Genomic DNA, 22,397 nt, shown 5'->3' with positions numbered 1-22,397 from the left:
GGGATTAACTGCAGTGTTTTTCCTGTGATGAGGACCTGCAGCACATGGGTAGGTTCCACACGTGCTATAGCAAAGTGTGGTTTTCAGCAGAGACTCTCAGTCTGAGATGGGCTGCTGCTTGTGATCATGGCAGGTGGTAAGAACTGAGAAGCATACAGAAACAGCCACAGTTGCTGTCATTCAAATTAAAAGTGCAGTGTAGACCTGACAATTAAAGTGTAGGCACTATTTCCACTGGGTAAATGCAGCAGGGAGGGAGTGGCACACAGGAATATTTGATGAATATGAAGATTTTGTTTAAAAAATGTAAACATGTCACTGTTGATAGGGGTATTGTATAGCTCCCACTCCTGTGATACAGCTGAAATATCTGCTGATGACAAGTAGTAGCTCTAAACTGTTAAAGCATGGAGCAGATCAGCACTAAACCACATTTTCTCCCCAAAGACTGCAGCTTATTGAATAACAGATTTGTTAGTTGAAGTCCCTTGCAATCAACCCTTGCATAAAACATGCATCCCCAACGCCAGCTGTTGTTAACGTGTTAATGAGAAAATTGATTTCTTGGATGTGAAATCATCAGGTGTTACATTTCCTCATTTACCCTCTTCTACCACCCTAAAAATCACCATATATAAAAATACTGTTTGCTCAAAATAATAATAGTACGAAGTGTAGAATAAATGCAAATGAGTAAAAAAGAACTAAAAATAGTATTTTTTTTCAAAGACACAATGAAAACAAACTCTTCCCATTTTACACATATCTAAGGACATCTATGTTTAGGGCTGCATAGTGTTTCAACAAAAAACAGTGTCTGACGAACATGTAAATGCCTTTACAGGCATGTAAGAAAATGTCACATTATAATTTTATAAATGTTTCTTGATGTCGGTTGTGATTTAAGCTGGGCTTAAACCACAGAAATGTCAATTACATGTTACAGATTGAAAAGTGAAATTAGAGAGCAGTGGGATGTATTTATCTATCTGAAGGGAATCACTATTCCAAACCTGTAGTTAACGGAATGGTTAAAAAGAAAGTGTGTACTAAATAACAAAGAGCAGCAAAAAAGCAGATCTGCATTCCTCTGGAATTCAGGAAACAGCTTTAATCAAAAGCAGCCTCAGCCCTGGGATATTCAACTAATTAGCCCTGCAAGGACAGGGCAAAAAGACTATTCTAAACTTAAACAAAGGCAATATAAAACAAATCTCTCAACATAAACAAGATGAGAATTCATTTTCTCTCTGGCGCTCTCCACAGCTCCTGAAAGTGCCTGCTGCTGTCAATGAATGAAATAAAAGGGGAGGAGGGAGAACAAAGAGGTGCTATCTTACCAGCCGATGAAGCTTATTGCTCCACTCCCTTCATGACGCTGGGTACTCACAAGCCTATAAAATGTGCCTTGGCTCCCAGTCAGCTTCTCTTTCAGCAAAATCAAAAGCAAGAGGTGGCTGTAGAGAGGAGCAATAGGATGCTGCTCAACCCAGAGGTAGCTCTCCAGTCTCAGCTGGTACAGCATTTCTAACAGTTGAACAGAGTAACCAAAGCTTTTCTGGCAGGTTTCTCGTTCCCACTGCCTGCTGTGCTGCCTCACTCCCTTTTTTCTTTCTTTCCTCTTCTTACCTGTTTGTGGTGATTTTGGTGGGCTGGGAGAAGCACATCATTTCTGGAACTGAGGAGAGGAACATCCAAGATGACTTCTGTCCCCACAGCCAACGGGAACATGAGCATGAGCAGCAGGTGGAACATTAGCCTTGCTGCAGTGGGTGATCCCTGGGGACAGGAACTGGGAGCATCAGCTGGAAACACTTCTCCCCCTGTAGCATCCTCAGCAGCCAACTTCTCCAACCAGTTTGTGCAACCCTTTTGGCGCATTGCCCTGTGGTCTCTGGCTTATGGTGGTGTGGTGGCAGTGGCTGTTTTTGGAAATCTCATTGTTATCTGGATTATCCTGGCTCACAAGCGCATGAGGACAGTGACCAATTACTTCCTGGTGAACCTGGCCTTCTCCGATGCCTCCATGGCTGCTTTCAATACTCTCATCAACTTCATCTATGCGCTGCACAGTGAATGGTACTTTGGAGAGGCTTACTGCCGCTTCCACAACTTCTTCCCAATCACAGCTGTCTTCGCCAGCATCTACTCCATGACAGCAATAGCTGTGGACAGGTGAGAAAAAGGAAAAAATTTTGGGTGAAATGTCAAGTTCAAATACTCTGCTGAAATAAAAATACACAGAAAACAATCATAAAGTAACAAGAGGCAGAGCTCTCAATCGGTCACTGATTGTGCTCCTCTGTACTTCTGTAACTTCTCTCCCTAACACACAGTTTTTCTCCCTGTCTTTGCTCTTTCTCCTTTAAATTTCATTGTTTTCACTCTCGCATTTTCTTTTACATTTCCTCTCTGTTTGACTTCAGTAGCTCTTTGTGCTCCATCTTTTAATACCAATTCAGTAGCAGCAGCCATTGCTCAGGGTTTTGTTTCCCCACCTGTGAAAACAGTATCTGTCCCTCAGTCAATGTCATCTAATTCATACTGATAAGTAGTTGTAGAGATTGTGTGTGAAGGGAGAGGATTTCAAACTTCCTTCCTCTTTGTCTTTTTGCAGCTGGTGGAGGCATTTGTCTCCTCCTCAGAAATCACTTCAGACTCTGTTTTTAATAGTTCTTCCCACAGGCAGCTCTGAGTTACTTGGTTCCTCCTGATTTTAACTAATGAGACCATTTACATTGTCATTTGTACATATCCAGAGGTCTGGTAAGAACATGGTTTCAAAGAGCTTGATTTTTTTGTCTGATTACTTCCTGCAAAGGAAGCCTCTGTGACTGTGAGAAAAAACAGAACAGGAAAAACATTTACCTTTGTGCTCATGACAATAATAGAATAGAACAGCTATTGTCTGACTTTGAACAGAGGTGCTTTGATGCACCACGTTTCTCAGAAGGTGATGTGAGTCTTCCCTGGGAAATGTTCCTTTCTTTATGATAATTTTCACATTTCCTGTACTGGAGAGGTGACCTACCCCATACTTTAGACCTCCAATGAATCCCTGAATTTTCATTCAGAAAAACAGATCACGTTGTACTTCAGATCTTTTATTCTTTTAGCAGTACACTCTAATCACTCATAAAACTCTTTTCTACATATCCAAATCACATTATGCATCTTGCCTGAACTGACTTGGCAGAACTGCAGCACTTTCTGCAGTTGGTAGTTAAGATTAATGGTGATGTGAGGTTAAGATTTGGTGATGGTAGTTAAGATTTTTATGAGGTTCAATCCACCTTCTGAAACATTATTTCTCACTTCTGGGTGCAAAGATTGGGAAACATGTTATTGTACCTCTTCTCTATGCTGTGGACAAGTTCATAATGCTTTTGTGTTGTTCCTTCAGAAAGATAAAAGGGTTTTAACTGATGTTGAGGATTTAACTGTTATTACTGCAGCTGATCACATCATTATCTGAGCAGTTACCTGGATGCTCTGAGTAAGGTTTTCTCATTGTTCTGGCAAAAACATCCAGGGAGATGTAGTACTTACCACCTTGAAAGTTCATAAATTTATGCTAGGAAACTGGAAACAAAGATAAATACAGTTCCCTGGGAACCCAAAGGGTGCATTTCCAGAGTAAAGTAAAGAATAGCTCTGCTCCACTCTGACTGAAGTGCAGTGGTCATATACAAATACATTAGGAATGTTTTCCTTGGTTTAGCTATGTGACACAGTGATGCTCAGAAGTGAAGCTATTACTGCTGTTGCTCACTTTGATCTATTTCTTGTCTGACAATCCCCTGAAATAATCACGATTTCCACCCCTCCACATCTTCCAAGCTCACCTGCCCCCACAGGCTTATCAAAATCTTCCCTTGGGAAAGCACAGTGAGCAATCCCACAGCTGTGTTCAGGAGAGCTCTCTGTAGTACCAAGGATCATCTTGTAAAACAAAGAGCAGTCTAGCCCTCCTTCCCTATTCAAATTGTTATTTCTTTTCTTTTTATACCAAATCACACCTGATGCATTCAGCACCTTTAACCATTTTCTGCCTACTACTGCAGAACAATTCTGCAGATTCAAGAGGAAAACTGGGGGTCAAAGTGAATCCCAAGGAATGTCCTTAGATGTACAGACTGCTGTATTCCAAGGCACACATCTACTGGGTGGACGTTTTTTAAACTTTGGTTCCCATTTCTGTGAAAGTTCAGCCAGTGCTTCAGACAGATCCCTGTGCTTTAGTTTTGACCCAGTAAACCCATTCTTAAACATTCATGTTCATCTAGAATTAAAAAAAAAACAACAACAACAAAAAAAAACCCACAAATTAGGGAAAAAATTACTGGGGGATTGGAAATGATGGGATTGTATGAGATGATTTAGTAGTGGAAATTGTTAACATCCCAAAACTGAAAACTTATGGGTTGCAACTGAAACTCACTAAAAAGCATGCTGTGATATGCTCCATTGATCCTTTTAGAACATCCAAACATTCACAGAGTATGAATGGGTCACTGTGATTCTAGGCATCACTGAGCAGAGGTCACAGGCAGTACATGTTTCCTTTCACATCATGTAGGCCAAATTGTTTGCACTGGGCTGACACAGATTTCCATGGAGTAGGTGGTTCCTGCAGTGGAGTGTGGTCATCTGGAGATGAGGATGAAAGTATCTGAGACTGCTGTATGACCGTCATTGAACACAGACTCAAATTTATGTGGATTTATTTACAGTTCTGACCACCCTTTCCTGGTGGTCTTTTTTCCCTGCCTTCTGTTTCTTTTCCAACAGGCTGTTTGGAGTCTCTTGCAGAGATGCCACAGGTAGCTTTAACCAAACCGACCCAAGTATCAAGCTGCACAGATTTTACACCACTGCTTCAAAGGCATTCATTCATTCACTCATTCTGTCTTCTGTAGCTCATGCTGCACAGTACCACAGTTACACTGCTTCCAGTGCAATAGTTCCTTCAGCTACTTCATGGAGATAAGCTTTTAAAACAGCCTAAGATACACTGAATAAGGGATAGTTCTGGAGCCAATATGGTAATTATCCAAAACGGTCATATGTCTTACCTCTGTCTGTGACTACTCACTGTGGTACAGTTCTTGGACATATTAAAGGCAGTAACTTAGGCAGAATTTATGTGATCTGGCCCTGGCTATTGAAGACCCACTGTGCCTTCCTACCAGTTCTTAACATGCAAAAGGGAGAGTTCATGTATGCTGGCACTTAATCTCCAATCCCAAGATTGCCTCATTATACAACCAGCTCTGTGTGTAGGCGAAGAAATTCTCTGCAAATGTCTGATGGTAAAAGTTCAGAATGGTAGGAATATAGCATAAAATAAGATGCCTTCAGTAGAGTACTTAGTGCCTCTTTATGCATTTTTTTCCCTTTTTTTTTTTTTAACACATCTACAGTGTGACTTTTTCAGTTATTGTTCTATCAGCAATTCCATAAAGATTTCCTCATTTCAACAAGCTAACTGTAAAAGCATCTGCTCTGGAATTATACAAGGTATTCCAACAGTGACAGTGAGTAGCTGCTGATCCTATTTAAATTTTATCACTTCTTTTCTTCCTAGTATGCAAGCAAACTTTTGGTCTTTGAAGAGGCATTGCATATATGTTACATTTATTTATATGCCGAAGTTATTGAAAAGAGTTACATATGTCAGTATTTCATACAAATGTAAATAATATTGCATCTATGATACACTAATATTCTGCATTACTGCAAAACAGCCTACACGGATTACTGCTGTTCAGTGTGGATCAATATAATAACATTAAAAAACACATAAAATCTTTTTTTTAACGAATTATTACAAAAGAAAGAGTCAAATGATGAGTTTAACCTAATTCTTTCTAAAGTTCAGATTCTGCCAGATGCTACCCACTTTAGTCTTATACTTTGCAAAATTCACAGCCCATTTTTCAGTTCAGCTACTTACAGAGTCAGACTTATTGCAGTAGAATGATCAAATAAAGCCCAATATTAAGAACTAAGAAAATTCCACTTTCATGCACTTTTTTTAAATCACAGAACTTTCCTCACATGTTGTGTTGGTGTAAACGCTGGACTTGTTACAGTTTTCTGCCATTAATACTGAAAGTTCAATAATTAACTTCAAAGCAGGAGGTTATCAAAGTAAATCATCATTTCTAAAAACTTAATCATGTCCCAAAGTCCAATTATGATTTCAATAATAACTTAAACTTTTTCCCCATTTTCTGGTCCTTCTAATAGAAGGAAATTTTTTTACCTACAGGCAGATACAGAACTTTATTCTGTTTTTGTCTAGTCCAATAGAGCTGTTATGAAACTTTTTATTTGTATTTATTCCACAGAACTGTGTCTGAAACTCTGTTTTTAAAAGCTATTCCAATTAGAGCTAAAAGACAGATATATAAGCACTCTTACCTTTGGTATCCTACTCAGCTCACTTAAGTATGACTACACAGAATCACACTGCTGATATGGACAACATGGTGATATCAGGATGGATGTTTTTAAAAATTTGACTGAAAAATTGAATAATCAAACAATTTGCAGCACAATGAGATTCAGAATCCAACAGCCATGGGCCCAGCTTTCTTCTTCCCAACACCCCTACACTCACTTTGCTGAACACCAGATCCAAAATCAAATTAACCTTCACTAATGAAAGATAATATCATTAGAGAATATCCATGTTTCAGAATATGATTGATTCTTGTAATTAGCAGTCTCTGTTTCCTTTTGGTTGCCCTTCTCATTTCTTTTTAATAACCTTCCTCATGCTTTTATAGTTTCCCATTTTTAAATGAAACACTATCACAGCACCTTTTGGGGCCTTTTATTGTTTCTGCAGAGATGCTAAAAGCAGCTATAATCAAGATAATATTCAAAGAATAATAACATTTAAGCCTGACCATAGCCACTGTTAAGGACCAACTCAAAAGCTCCTTGTTTACTTTGGGATTCCTCTTATAGATGTTCCATAATGCAGTAATTAATGTTGATGAATATATTTTATGTCTGCACAGAAGTCACTGGTATCTTCTATTATTATTGTACAGCCTGCTATCAGAGCCTAATTTCTTTCAGCATGTCATCATTATTACCATGAATTATCTGAGTGTGTAATCCTGAAGTTGATTTTTTCAGTCAAGCGTGGAGTTTCAAACCATTTAATTCTATATTATTCATTAATACATTTGTTTTACTTGACTTAATTTTAAACTATATTTAACATTCATTTTTGCTCTTCTGCTTGCACAATCTCCTTTTTATGAACCTTAGTATTACAGTGTTACTTTCCTCCTACCTAGTTTCTAGTATGTGTATTACACCAATATCCTTGTTTAAATCTTGTCATTCTAATTTCCCACCTGATTTCTTAGACTTCTAATATGTCTACAGGAGCCTACATATACTGGATCAGTTTTTTATTTCTCTGTGACATTGTTCAGTTACAGATGGCTGTTAATAATCCCTCTATATACTCATTAGTCTCCTCCATAAGTAGTATAATACAAGCTTGTAACAGAAAACAGTTAAAAGGCATAAACATGTGGTTTCAATTTATCAAATTCATCATATGTACACACTCAGATCCTCAAAATATCACTTAGGCTCTTCATTCTCTTCAAGTGTATGCTGCAAGAGCAGTTATTACTGTCACAAAGTAGTATTACAAGCCCTATCAATGAATCTGTTACTGAAATTCTGAAGTAGGCAATTGGGCCATTGAAAAATGGATTATTTTCCCAGTAGAATACATTTTGATATCTTTCTCTGCATGAGTTCCTACTCCTGGAACAAATTGCTCAAGGCCTTTATGCCCCATAAAAATTTTAAACTGTCACTCCTGCCAAACTATGCATGACCATCTTTAATCTAGAATAACTTTATCTGAATTGGGAGTTACCTGTTCTGTCTACTCAGAAACACTAAAGTATAGGGAAATGTGTATGTGAAAAAATGATCACAAATATGTCTGACAGGTTAGGATATGGAGGCCTACGACCTATCCTAGGTCATAGTATAGAGGCATCAGCAAAAGATCCACAAAAGATGTACACCAGTACTTGCAATCTTGTACATGTGCTTTGTACCAAGTGTTTTGTGCTTGGCTCACCAGTGAAAAGAGTTTGAAGCAATGGCAGGCAGGAAACCCACATTGCCCAACCCGCTGCTATCCCCTGCGCAGACATGAGCCCAAATAGAACTTCAGCCTTTGGCCTCTCTTTCACTCCCCTCAAATTCTGTTGTCTCAAAGTAAATGGATTCCATGTAAAAGAGATAATTTGCATTGAAAACTGGAGGAAGATACGTATTAGCAGAGGAAAAACAAAAGCAAAAGGCTAGGTGAGTTTCTTTTCAGGTTTCTTGTGCTTTATAGGGTATTTTGCCCAGAGAGAACTCCTCAAATCTGAGAATATTTTCATCTGAAGAAAGGGATGAAGGAAGCTTCTGTAAACTCACTGTCCTTTTTTTTCCACAGGACACCATTTTGTTGCTTGTTAGCATTACCTGCCTCTGGTGTCCCATAACTACACGAAACACTACCTGCCCTACCCCCAGACTAAAGCTCAATACAGCTTTTTTTCCTAAAGTAATGGATGACTTCATAATCATAATTTCATGAATCAGCCTTGGTCACTGTGTATTATGAAGGGAAAAATGCAAAATACGGTTTTAAAATTATTACAATTATTACCTTGCCAGCCAAACTACAGAATTCAAATAGAAAATCCTTTCCCTATTTCTCTGTTTTCCAATTTGTATTTTAAGATAGAGATATATTTTAAGATGAAGATGGGGGTAGATTCAGATTAGATATTAGGAAGAAATTCTTCACTGTGAGGGTGGTGAGGCACTTTCACAGGTTACCCAGAGAAGCTGTGGATGCCCCATCCCTGGAAGCGCTCAAGGCCAGGTTGGATGGGGCTTTGAGTGACCTGGTCTGATGGGAAGTGTCCCTGCCCATGGCTGTGGGGTTGGAACTAGGTGAGCTTTAATGTCCCTTCCAACACAAACCCTTCCATAAGTCTATGAAGCACATCATATTTCTGAATTCCAGTACCTAGCCTGCCCTCTGAAAATTACTAGTTCCCAGAATGAGAGATAAAATGTTGAACAGGAGAGCATTAAGGGTTCAAAAATCAAGACGTGAAACATAAAGGACTCTTTACGCCTTGGGGGCCTAAAATGATTTTCTAGGTTTGATAATTCTCTTTCTTTCTGAGAAAAAAGGTGAAATAGTTTCTGCAGAACATCCTGATGCAATGACTACAAGATTCAGACTGTGAGAGACACAGGAAAAATAATTCATTCGTTGCTGTGGTACAGACTTCTAATGATCAGGATAAAACAGAGAATCTTTTTGTAGTCTGCAGTACTTTTCAAGGTTAGTCAAGGGTTGGGTATTTTTGGGTTTGGGGTTGGTTTGTTTGTTTTAATATTATCGTGTATATGCCTGTATTTCTGACTGATTTACCAGTCAGGAGAGAAATTTCCATCATTCATATACCTGTGTTTACCTAAACTAAAGTTATTCAAAATAACTGCAGAAACAAGAAGGAAGTCACTCAGATGACAGTGCCAAAAAATATACGCAATGACAGGGCAGAGTGGGTTGTACTCTTTGCTCTAGAATTAAACAAGGTACCCCAACAGTGACAGTGAGTAGCTGCTGATCGTATTCACATCTTCATAGTGTCTGTGTAGATGGAGATGGTTTCTCAGACACTGCATTGATATTGGTCATTGATAGCCAAGATAGATCATATCCAAAGAATAGGAGGAAGAGAAGCCCTTCTATTGGGAAGTCAGTTAGCCCATTATTTTATGAAACAGACCAAAGAGAAGTGTTATCCCTTTTCTATTAATATGCACAGGTGTTGAAAACATTGTGTAAAATCAATTACATACTTATAAAAATCTAGCCCATTGTCAGTTACCAAAATGTTCCTCAATTAGAAATCATTGCACTGTTTTTGAGAACTTAGCTGTACTGAAGAATTTCAATATCCCTGTTTCAAGGTTTTAGTTAGGAGGTACCCAAAAGCAAGGCCTTGGAGGGTAGTCCTGATTTTGGAAAAGCTGCACTGTTATCCCTGCTCAGACCATGACAGCCATTCACCAAGAACAGCATATGTGCCACTGGAAAAATCAAGGCCAAGTTATCCTTCTGGGGCATTGCCCATTGACCTCTCATATGTACAATGTTTTTGTTTATCTGTCATGGTGTCCTACACTCTTTCTTCATGCCGTCAGTTTTAAGGTGATCACTGAGTAACAGCAACATTGTTCACTGTAAATCCTTCTAGCCACCAAAACCAGTCTTATTCAGCAGTCCTACAAAAATGCCCATAACCCCTCTTCCTGAAGAGAACGTCAGTCTAAGTAAATTAATACAGACCATTCCCACACAAAAAGATGGAACCTTGTACTAGCAGGTAGAAGATAAAGATTAAAGAATGCAAAAGTTAAGCACTTGGCTTTCACCATACAAAAAATGTCTCTAAAATCTCACAGTTCATTCCATCCTCTTCAGCCTACTGTATCTACCTTACAGAGACCTTTTGTAGGATTTTTCCACAACAATGTTTTAAATAAGGGCAGGGAATCATAGCAATTTCCCTACCTATGTTTCTTAATTACCAGTTGATTCCAAATACAAAGTTTCAAAACCAGCTTCTGTTTTAAGGGAATAACAGCATCTGTGCATTCCCAAAGGAAGTGCACTCTGCTGTCTGCTGTTGATGAGCCACTTACACAGAAGCATTATGATTCTCTCTCTCAGTCTCTTCCTCTGTCAAGTCTTAATTTCCTGTTACAATCTGGGGCTGAATTGATTACTTTTCCCCCCATTTTAGTTTATAAACACACTGTAAACAGGTGAAACAAACCACTTAGAATGATTAAAGGGTTCCAACTGTGTCTCCAGATGGGCATTTGTAGGATCCAATTTTGAACATCATTTTAGTTGTAAAATGTCTGACGTATTTTTGCTACAATTTTCTAAATAATGTGTTAAGAAATTTTTCCTGCCTATATTAGTCAGTGTACGCTGTTTTACAAAAAGAGAAATCAGGATTTTTTAAATAATCTTTTCTACTGTCAGGACCATAATATGTAAACTTCAGAAGCTTTTATGGGACTTTTATAGGACCAGTTATTTGTCTTTTACGTTATTTGTAAACTGTAACAGAGCTACATGCTGTCATTATAACCAAAGGCTTAAACAGTTTACCAGTGTTATTCAAATGAGGACTATCTCTATTATTGCTTCAGAAAAAACAGATTTTCTCGATTTGATGAACCCAAGAAACAAGTAATAAACAGTAAATTGCAGACTGATAAGTTCTGAAGGAAACTAGACCTATTCTGACCCAGGCAGATAAGAAAACAGTCTTGAAGGAAAAGAGTGCTGCAGCAAGCACACCATGATGCACCACCACTACATCTTGCAGCCTGACTGATATCTCATTAAGTTCACTAGAAAGATTATCGCTGACTTTGGCAGTAATAAGCTGGGGACAAAGATTAACAAAACACAAAGCTGAAAGAAAAACAGTGACAGTGGGATCACAGGAAACAAAATAATGTGCTAATAAAAAAAAAAAAAGGCTTTAGTGCAATGCATAGAACATGGTGCAAATGTTGAATAATCCACACTCTTGCAAGTGTCTGCTTGAATCTCTACCTAGAATCACAGTTAGGGTTGAAAAGGACCTTAAAATCATGTAGTTCCAGCCCCCCACCATGGGCAGGGACACCTCACACAAGATCATGTTTCCCAAGGTTGTGTCCAACCTGGCCTTGAGCACTGCCAGGGATGGAGCAACCTGCACATATTTACATCTCTAAATTTCTAAATGTGCATATTTAATCTTATAATTATTTTCCAAGTGTTAATGTTTATGCTGGGGGGGGTAATACTGGCTTCTGCTTGTTGTGATAAAGGAGCATAACGAGTAAATTCTTTTTAGTCGTTACATTTCAGAATCAGTATTGCTGCTTTACTATGTGGAACAAGCTATCTGTGGCATTATCAGCAGCTCCCACTGGAGTAAAGAAGCATTAGAAGTTCAATCCTGAAATCAAATGACTTCAGCAAGAGTTCACAGTGCTTTGTTCAGCAGAGAGTCCCATTTCTCCAGCTCGGTGGCTGACTGAACAGTAAACACCCAAAGACTGCAAAGTCAAGTGGCACAGTACCACACTGAATAATGTTTGTGTGGCTACAGAACGCTTTTCCACGGTGTAACATTCAGCTGCTTCTAGCCGTTATAAGTCCTCCTTCAGCTCAAATGTCTACCATCTTTTAGAGTGCTTACAAGTCAGAGGTGTAGGGAGGTCCAAGGTCTGTGTATAAATATCACAGAACACGGTGGACCTACAAGGGCCTCAGCACTGCCACTTTCACTGACTTCAGAAAGACTGCGTAAGTTCAGACCACTTTAAAAAACAGTGGAGAAGCAGAACAATAATTAAGACAGATTACATTGGAGCATCAGACAAGTCAATTTGTCCCCCTTGCATGCAGTTTATGGTTGCCTGATCACAGAGAGAAGCAACTCTTTGGGAGTTCTCTCTCATAAACCTTCAGTCTAAAGGTCTCGCCATCACAGAATCCCACTGTCAAAACATTGGGCTTTTCTTCTTACCTTGGAAACTCTAGTCTAGTAGGGACAATTTTTCTCATATGTCTTTTGTCTTTACATCACCTGAGTTTCCTTTCTTATTCTCTCCTCTCTCAACTCACTTTCTATCTGCTAATATTCTACATGTCTGCTTTTTGTGCTTCTATTAATTTCTCATTATTCTTGTTTCATTTCAATTCCTATTTTTGGATTCGGCAAACTGTTTCCCAGTCTCAGTTCTTCTGCTTCTGCTCCGTACCCTGTATCTCATCATCCTCCCCTTCATTCCTGGCCTACTCACACGATCCTTTTTTTCTACACCATGTTCAGCACCATTTAGTGCACAATTCAGACAGCATGTCTGCTGCTCCCCCTTGTGACTGGCACTTTGCCATACAAAATCTATTAAAGGATATCAAACAGATTAAGGAAATGAGCCCTAATGACAGAGTTCACCATGAAAAATTACCGACAGTTGTCAGCTGTAGGTAATTGGAATATACAGGGGCAATATCCTGTATCATATATACATATTCCCCCAAACTTAACCTCCTCACCTCCTCACTGATGGAAACATCCTGGCCAAAATGGACAGATATCAAAGACAAGGGCCAAGTGGAAAAAATAGCTACTGTTCCTTCAGGTTGAGCCTAAAGAGACAAGCAAACAACTTACCATCCTTAGGTACCAGTAATGGCAAGATCACTTTTCCAGCAAACAAAATTATAGTCAGGAGTAGGTATGCCTCCTTTGCGAATGACAGTTACTAGTGCAGGAAGGACTCAATTCTCTTCTAAGCTTCTTTTGGGTGCAAAGATTAACCACAGACAGCTCATCCATGGAGGTGTTTTTTAACGTGCAGCTGAGAGTCGTTCCACATTTTCCATTGTCCTTAATTATGGCAGTGATGGCTTCTCTAGGAAATTGCTACCAAACTTAAATGACAAATTTGAGTGAATGTTACAACTGCAGCTATGAAGCAGTATCTTACTATGTTAATTTAGCAATTTTGTTTCCAAGAAAAGCCACTTAGGGAACAAGTTAGATACTTCATTGTAATCGTTAGTGAACTGGCACATCAGAATAAATTAAATGTCTTAGCAAAGGCTCAGTAATAGAGAGTTGCCAATGCTTTCTGATCAGCTAAGACCTTCCTGCACAAAGGAATTACCGAGGAAGTGGTCAAGGCTTCTCCACCGTTTGTTTGTTGGAATGACTGACTGCTATGTTTTTGTAATCTATCTTGTGCAAAAGCGAGACTGTTGGCTTATCACTCAAATTTCAGCAACAAAGAGAAGTAGCCTGCTTTTCATCTGATCCTTGTATTTGACTTACTCAGCCAGACAATAGTTAAACATTTCTATCAGTACAGTTGTAGGAGTTATTTCACACAAAAAACACACATTTTTAAAGGGCAGTTACCAGACAGGAAGACAAACCAACAGAATTTTTTCTTAGCCAAAGGGAATTGCTGCTGGTGCCTATTGGGTATAAGAATAATGTGAATGTAATAGAAATCTGACAATAGCACATAAAATCATGTCAATGTGCAATCTGAAGAAAACTAGCAATTGAAAGGAATGATACTAGGCTAGAAGAAGATGCCTTAGGAGTCCCACAAGCATGTGAAAATGGTGAATTATTGGTTATCACCTACTACAGGTAAAGATCATCAAGCATTTTGGACAGCATTAGGCAGCCAGCACTCAAGCTAGCTCAGTTTGAAAGACAGGACTCATGACTACCAACTTATATTCATTACCAAGTTGCACTTGTTTTTTGGAGGAGAAGGGAACTAGGGGATAGAAGGCAACAATCCAATTAAAGTTTATATTCATGAGATCTGCTGCTTTCTTAGGTCAAGACACCCAGCACTCAAAACTATGCCATAGTTAAGATATAATATCAAAAGTACTAATTTAGTTGTAAAAAAACCCCAACTAACCAACTAAACAAAAAAGGTAAAGGAGAAGGGAACTAATTACCTTGTAGTAATACCGAAGTGTAGTAAAAGCAATGGGAAATGAACAGTTGTTTTAGATTACTATTTCTGCCAGCATTTGGATGTTTTAAGATATTAGCACAGTTCTCACGTCTACTAGAGGTTGTGAATCTCTAAGATGGCAGGTGCTGGGTTTATCACATATTTGATGGTTAACTAAAATGGAATTATTTTTGATAAACCAAATATCTTTTCTGCAATTAACTATCTCTCAGGTATGAAATGTCAAAAAAGTAGGAATATCCTGAATGAAATTTGTTTTCCATAGCAGGTAAGCATGGATGCAGATGATTACTTGGACAATTTTTTATCAGGAGCATTATCTTATAAATATTATAGTTATTGTAGCTAATGTCTCTACAGAAAAATCCTTGGCAAGTCTGCCTAGAACATTGTGTGCACTGTAACAATTAGGACATGTTGCACCCTCCTTCGTTTTAGATGACTGCTACTCTTCTGATTGCAGCGGAACACAACTTACTCATCCTCAAAAAGGATTAATTAAAATCACTGGTAGCTTGTCCATTGATTTCAATGGATTCCAATTCAAATCCTGCCTGGATTTGGAAGCACAGACCCAAGCAGTAATCTAACAGTGTAAGAAGGTTTCTCATAATCTAAAGCCAAGGCACAAAATGAGAACACAAAACATAAAAATTGTGAGTGGCTTTGGAATCGTTTTGTCTATGAATGTCAATATGACAACATAGACAAGAAAAATAATAATCACATATTGTGTCACTTTGGAATAGGATCTACTAATTTATACTTGCTTGCCTACAAAATAATTCATTCTCTGTCAGTGTAAATTAAGATTGTATAACTTCTAAGTCCCACAGCAACAATTAAAGTCTCAACAATACCACAAAATCTACAAAACCTAATAACACAAAGTGCTTTTTTTTCCCTTTTTTCCTACAGTCTTGCCATAAAATGGCTATTACTGCCTATGTAATTTTCCATACAGAAAATGGTCTCTGAATTCATCCTGAGCCATCTTTATGTGAGGTAGAAATGCAGAGGAGTACATGACAAGCCATAGTACATCTTTTACTTATTGCAATTCCTTTATAAGGTATAAATGACACAAGAAGGGCAGCAATACTGGAAAATTCTGCACATGTAGGCTGGAATAGGTGTGGTTTGACTTTCTAACTGTATTTAAAACCTGTAACAAACAGGAACAGGGGCAGTTAGCAGGCATGAAGACTGGAGGACATTCATGATCACTGGCATACTCCAATAATCTTGTCAAAGATGATCAGGTAACTGGACATGTACCGTGAAAGAGTGAAAGTGTACAGGCCATAATGATTGTTTGGCAACGAGTTTGCTTCTTCCAGAATTAGTACTAATAGCCATGGCTGATGACAAAGTGTTGAAACTGATGCAGACATTCTCCTAGAAATCTGGCAAATTCCCATTGGAAATGATTTTCTCATCGGTAAAATATTCAAGCTGGTTTTCATGCTTACCCCAGTTTCCCACCTGCTTCAGGTGTTTTCATATAATATAACAAACAAAATAAAACAAAACAAAACCAGAAGGAAACACAGAAAATAATATTTTGTTAGTTTTCTTCTGACCTCCCTGGTTATTCCTGAGCTGCTTCTAAATCATTGCTATTCTAATTCTGATTTTAGAAAAGCAATGGCTTGGAAAAACAGTGTAGAATATCAATGTTACCAATGACTGCAGAAGGGCAGATCTTCATTCAGATTCAGTTTCCAGAATAAGCACAGATAAATTTCTTGATTTAAATTGCTGATCCATTAACTGCTACATTAACTCACAGTCAGCATGGAATCAATCATGAATAAAAGGATTTTTTAATGTACTCTGGGAACCCTCTGGATCTGAAGCAAAATATTAATGTAAAAACCATTTCCTTGTATTGTTTCAGAAAACATTAGGATGTCAGGTTAAAGAATATGTAGTTAGTTATTCAGTGTGCTATATCAAGTAACAGAATATGGGCACACATATAGCCAAAATCACCCTGGTTTTATGGAAGTATAAAAATTTCTTTAAATGTGATTCTGGCTGATACTTATCAGTATTCTCCTAATACTGGAGGACATTTTGAATAGTGCTTTTTCCTAAGCTTTTAAACTGCAATTAGAATAAAATTTTAAATTATTTTTTGCATGTTCTTCTAAAATTACCATACATGGATTTCCCATACAATTATAGAGCTACAAAAAGAATGCTATCCTACCTGACATCACAGGAACTGAGAAGGCAAGTGAGATGTTTTCATGCTTTATGTATCTATTTCTCTTGGTGCTTTTCTCATTTCTACATTACCCAAGGAAATGCGCATATGGCTCCTCTCTCCATTTCTGTATGAATTAATTGCAGTCTGGGTCTCTTTGGCAGATGTTCCAAAATCAGTCTGTGTTTATTGAAATGGATTCATGTGGACTTACCAAGTTCCTGTAGGTTTTCAACAGATCACTAATAATCCTCACAGCTTGACTGTAAATTTTTTAATTAGAGATAAACCCTGTATTATGCAGCAGAGTAACAGAGGGTCCAGCTGTATTGTTGCTTTTTCAGTCAGGTTGTGTAATAACATGATTAACTCTTTGATAGTTGCTCTACTGGTATACATTTGGTTAACCAGGTGCCCCACAGCTTTAAAATAATATTCAATGGACCTTCTTCCAGCCTTCATAGGGGCTGAACCACTCACAAAGCACAATGCCATTCAGAAATCCGGGAAGACAAATATCTCTGCTCTTATCCTTCTCCCAACCCTAAGCTTTGGTTGATTCTAGATACATCCTGATCTCTGACGGTTTCTTATGCACAGGTTTTTGCTTTCTTTTACAGATACATGGCCATTATTGATCCCTTGAAACCTAGGCTCTCTGCAACTGCTACCAAGGTGGTCATTGGGAGCATATGGACTTTGGCTTTCCTGTTGGCCTTTCCCCAGTGCCTATACTCCATAACTAAGGTGATGCCTGGGAGAACTCTTTGCTATGTAGCGTGGCCTGGTGGTCCAAAACAGCACTTTACGTAAGCTTTTGTTCTTTTAAACTTGTGCGTGGTGGTGTCTACACTTGCAATGGACTTGGCAAAAGTTGTAGAGTATCATGCAGATACTCTGCATGCAGAATAACTAACAGAATTAATCACTGAGAAATGCAGAACAAGTTTTAGGACATAGAAAGGTAGAATATTTTAAGTGGTAAGTGGAACACATTTATTCTCTTCCACTTCTATGTGCTCTTCATCCCATGCTGCATGTTTAACATTGCTGCTTCACTTAAGATGGCTACTTCTACACAGACAGAAATAGTCAGAAATGGGGATAGAGTAGGCATTTCAAAGCAACCTTCCTTTTCATCCTAGATAGGAAAAAATGTATTTCCATCCTCTCCTCCTAATCAGATTTTTTCCTCTGGATCTCTTTGTGAGAGGGCTGGATTTTCCCGCTTCATTCTGTTACATTATCACCATTACTTATAGCAGTCCAAATAAGAAAACTGTAAAACCTGTAACTGGTTCCAGTTTCTGAAAGTGTAGAATAACAGTCAGTTAAATTGAATCTATCCTATTTTACCTCTGGCAGAATTAGGAATAAGTGGTTACCTAGCCATAGAAACAATATCTGCCCTTTGATGTCATTACTGGCATTTAAGATGAACTCGGTGTTCAAGGCTGAAAGCCTGTGTGATCATCCAGAATCAAATTTTACTTTTTGCCCTCTTTCAGGCAGGTGAGAGGGCTCACCCCAGTCACATATATGATTTGTATCACTTTAGGAAGAACACAGAAGTATTTCTCTTTAGGGCAGGAAGATCACACTCAGTGACGGCTGGGGATTCGTCACTGATTGTTCACTAGGATTTTATCTGAGGATGGTATTCAACCAGGAAGCAAGAGTAGTTGCCATTTTTTCCCTAGTGCTTCTATCAGCAGAGATGACTGTTGCACATAGGCAGCAGATATTTCCTATGTGCAACAGATCTGCTATATGGAATACTGTCCTGGCTTTTGCTGGGATAGAGCTAAATTTCTTTCTAGTAGCTGGTGCAGTGCTCTCGACTCTAGTCTCAGAACAATGCTCGTAACACACCAATGTTTTAGCTGTTGCCAACTAGTACTTACCCTGATCAAGGACTTTCCAGTCTCTCATGCTCTGCCAGTGAGGAGGGGCACAAGAAGCTGGAAAGAAGCAGAGACAGGACACTTGACCCAAACTAGCCAAAGGGATATTCCATACGCAGCACTTCATTCCCAGTGTATAAACTGAGTGAGTTGGCCAGAAGTTAGTGGCTTGTGTAGTTAAACCAGCTGTGGTTACACCACAAGTACGTCGGGATAACACAGAACCTTTGCATAAGTATACCACTGAAATACTTATTTTCCTCTTTCATTTATGGTCCAGAACACAAAACACCCACCTTGTCCTTAGGATACCTGGCTGTGCATAATTAAAAATCAATTCAGCTAGTTATGGACAAACATACCCTTATTTTTCAGTCACTAATCATGATAACTTTAGAGTCCTTCTTAATTTATGATAGTGCAAATTCAAAATCAGCTCTAGAAACCCCATAAAGCTCTTGCATTAAAATGTAAACAAGTTTGCAGTGCAATTCAAGACTTCCAAAAAGCCGGTGAAAACACCAGCAACTAGCCAGTCAATATAAAACATGCCTTGTGCTACAGTAGCACTCCTGTCTTCTAGCAGCCCATTCCATTGGTATAACTCCTCTGAACGCACTTATCAGCTTTATGTTTTTTTTATTGCAGGTATCATGTTATTGTGATTGTCCTGGTCTACTGCTTTCCACTGCTTGTCATGGGCATCACTTATTCCATAGTGGGAATTACGCTCTGGGGAGGAGAAATACCAGGTGACACATCCAACAAATATCACGAGCAGCTCAAAGCTAAGAGAAAGGTACTGCTCCATTAAAACTCCCTAAGTGAACCCTGATAACATCATCTGCAATTGTGTTGCAAAGTATCACAGTGTATATCTTCAGAAACACCAAGTCACTTGAAATAAGAGTAATGAGAAATCTATTTTTATAAAAAAAATTAAGTTTGACAAATTGCCTTCTATGTTCATTACCTGGTGGAGTTTTTTGTAACCTTTGTTCACCACTAAGTAAAGGTTGGATTTTAACTTTTTATTCCACATATAGCAGCATATACTGTGTCTGATATGTGGAAACTAAGCCCAAATACTTAGTCTTTAAAGAGCTAAAATACTGAGTTTTGAACAATGGACTAGTGAACCTTTAGCTCCTCTTCAGCCAGGGTCTCATCCTACTGAAAGGAAAGTGAATATTGCTGTAATTTTCAGCTTTGAGATGAGTGCTGATTGGCCTGCTTATATTAGGTATTTTAGGTTTTAAATCAATAACCTTTGGTGAGAAATAGAAATCATATTTAACCAATTACTTTCTTTCAATCTTTTTCACTGTAAGTCTTGTCTGATCTAACAAGATTGTGGACTGCTTATGAACTGATCATTTGACTATTTCCAGTTCAGTTTTCATGATGTTACAGTGCCATTAAAGTTTCTTTCTTATAATGTTCTTTTTCTTAAGATAACTTTCTTCCTTAATAAGACAGTCCTTCTGGTTTTTATTCCTGACAATTTTTCATACTAAAATGCATTTAACCTTTCATATTTGAAAAAATGAAACGTGAACATGGACTTCTAACTCACAATGATGAACACATTTTCAGTTGCTCAGTTTGCTTCCTGACACTGTGAATACGTTTCAACAGTGGCATAGGCTAAGATGCTGTAGCAATAGCAGATTGAGGCATATTGGGTTCTGAGACAATAGGGATCTTCTGCAAATACTGGGGGACACTGATGTTTTAATTTCTTACAGGACACTGTCAGCGACATTAAAGTGTTTTTTACCCACATATTACACAGAAAAAGTTGTTACGGTAGAGTATATATGAAGGGAAAGGTTAGGATCATTTCTCATTCATACAACTTCAGATTCCTAAGAGGCAAGCACAAAATTTTTATGGCAAGTTTCAGTTGTCAGAATGGTAGACAGCTTTTCAGTATGATGAAACCAAAGGTGTTATTTATTTTCGCTTTTACATAGCTTTTTTAAGAGGACAAAATGCTAGCCTCTCTTAAGTAAAATGCAGTTGGACTAGAATTATCACCACTATTGTTTTGTAACAGCTTAAAGATTATTTAGAATGTGAACAGATAGAAAATGATAAAAATCAGCAAGATTTTTCACGTGCTTTAAATATTTGTCCCAAAATGAAACTATTGGACTAATTTCCAGAAATGTTAAAGCATTTTAAAAGATCAGCATTTTCTCTTTAACATAATACATAGACACTTCCTGATTACCTCAGCACCCTTTTCTCCAACCAGATTTGCATATCCCACATGCCCTTAGTCATCGTGCTTGTAGTAAGTGTGGTTAAAACCCTTCCCAAATCTTTACTCGCGAAGCCAATCGATCGATCAATCAATCAATCAATACATAGAAGTCCAACATTATCATTACAGTCTTTGACATGCCTGTTGTCACTTACCTGAAAGTGTATTTTCAATGTCACAAAATTATGTTTTCTACAGAGTATAAGCAGGAAAAGATTTCACTCATCGATTAAGTGTGCTAGCACCAATACTGTCCTTCCAGTCAGTGAAGAACTGGCAAGAGACAAGGAGTAGCATCCTTAATTAAAGGATGAGAGTACTGGAATGCATGCCTTCAACACATGGAACAAGAGGATTAAATTATGGGCAGATATATTGTAACGGCATCAGTGACTTTATTGGTAGAGCTCCATGACAGCTCTTTGGTTCCACTGCTGTGCTCCCCAGCAGGATTTATGAAATACCCAGTATTTGGAAAGATGATAGACTGGAATCCAAATAAAGCTATAATCCAGCCTGCCTCTGATAATAGAGCTATTTCTTTTCCTTTATTCAAACAAAGAAATCCTCCGGGGTTTTTTGCTATTTAGCATGCAGATATCAAAACATACAGAAAGTCTGTGCACCTGTAATGAAGGAGAAATATAAAATAGCTGACTGCATGTTTCATTTTATGCAATGATACAGTACAGAGGATGTTTGGTTAGGACTGTTTGAAATGGTATATAATGTTAGAGAAGGCAGTGAATGGAAGAAAAGAAAAACAATATTTGCCAATAGAAGAGTTGAAGCTTGAGAAAGTTGTTAGTAGCTTGATAGACAGTCTCATTACTCCTTATGTGTGGCTCCATATGTACCCTGAATCCTTCTGAAACCAACATCAAAGAGGAAAGGATTCAAAGTATTTCACGATACACACTACAGGTTGGGCAACACAAAGTCGTACTCAGTATCTTTAAGGGTCAAAGACTTGAAATTTTTAGAGATTCAGGACTGCCAGAGACTAATATCAATACCTTTTTATTTTTTGTGAAAGATCAAATGTCTCGGGAACTGACCCACTTAAAGTTGCCTGACATCAGTCTTTTGAGCTTCTGAACTGTCACTACATGTGGGGACTTTGCAGGCATTCCCCCTTCTTAAAGCTCCTGGCATGAGACTCACTGATATCCAACTGAACATCATTTATTCTCCTTCAGTTCTAATTTTCAATTATAGTTTCAATACTGTCATATGTGGCTAAAGTTTACACAGGTGGTTTATAACTTTACTACCAGATTTTACTAGGCCATAGTGTTCTTTATAGTCACTGCAAATAATTAGACTTGCTCACAGATGTTGTCTCCACCTTCTCTTTTTTTAATATCTA

The 22,397-nt window shown here is 38.2% G+C and overlaps 1 protein-coding gene across 1 annotated transcript in view; it reads left to right on the top strand.

Moving 5' to 3' along the window:
* Nucleotides 1-1,484: 1,484 nt before the first annotated feature.
* The window catches only part of TACR3 (tachykinin receptor 3), a 32,780-nt gene continuing 11,867 nt past the window's right edge, over nt 1,485-22,397 (top strand). Inside the window, exons 1-3 of the mRNA XM_061359421.1 lie at nt 1,485-2,175; nt 17,476-17,664; nt 19,408-19,558. Of these exons, the coding sequence (XP_061215405.1) occupies nt 1,700-2,175; nt 17,476-17,664; nt 19,408-19,558 (816 nt within the window). The 5' untranslated portion in view covers nt 1,485-1,699. The remainder of the gene's footprint in view (nt 2,176-17,475; nt 17,665-19,407; nt 19,559-22,397) is intronic.

The sequence above is a fragment of the Neopsephotus bourkii genome, unplaced genomic scaffold, assembly GCF_033783945.1.
Source record: "Neopsephotus bourkii isolate Nb327-2 ecotype Australia unplaced genomic scaffold, CSIRO-AGI_Nbou_v1 NB_977, whole genome shotgun sequence".
Lineage (NCBI taxonomy): Eukaryota > Metazoa > Chordata > Aves > Psittaciformes > Psittacidae > Neopsephotus > Neopsephotus bourkii.
The sequence above is the reverse complement of the archived record's forward strand: the minus strand, read 5'-3'. Positions and strand labels throughout refer to the sequence as shown.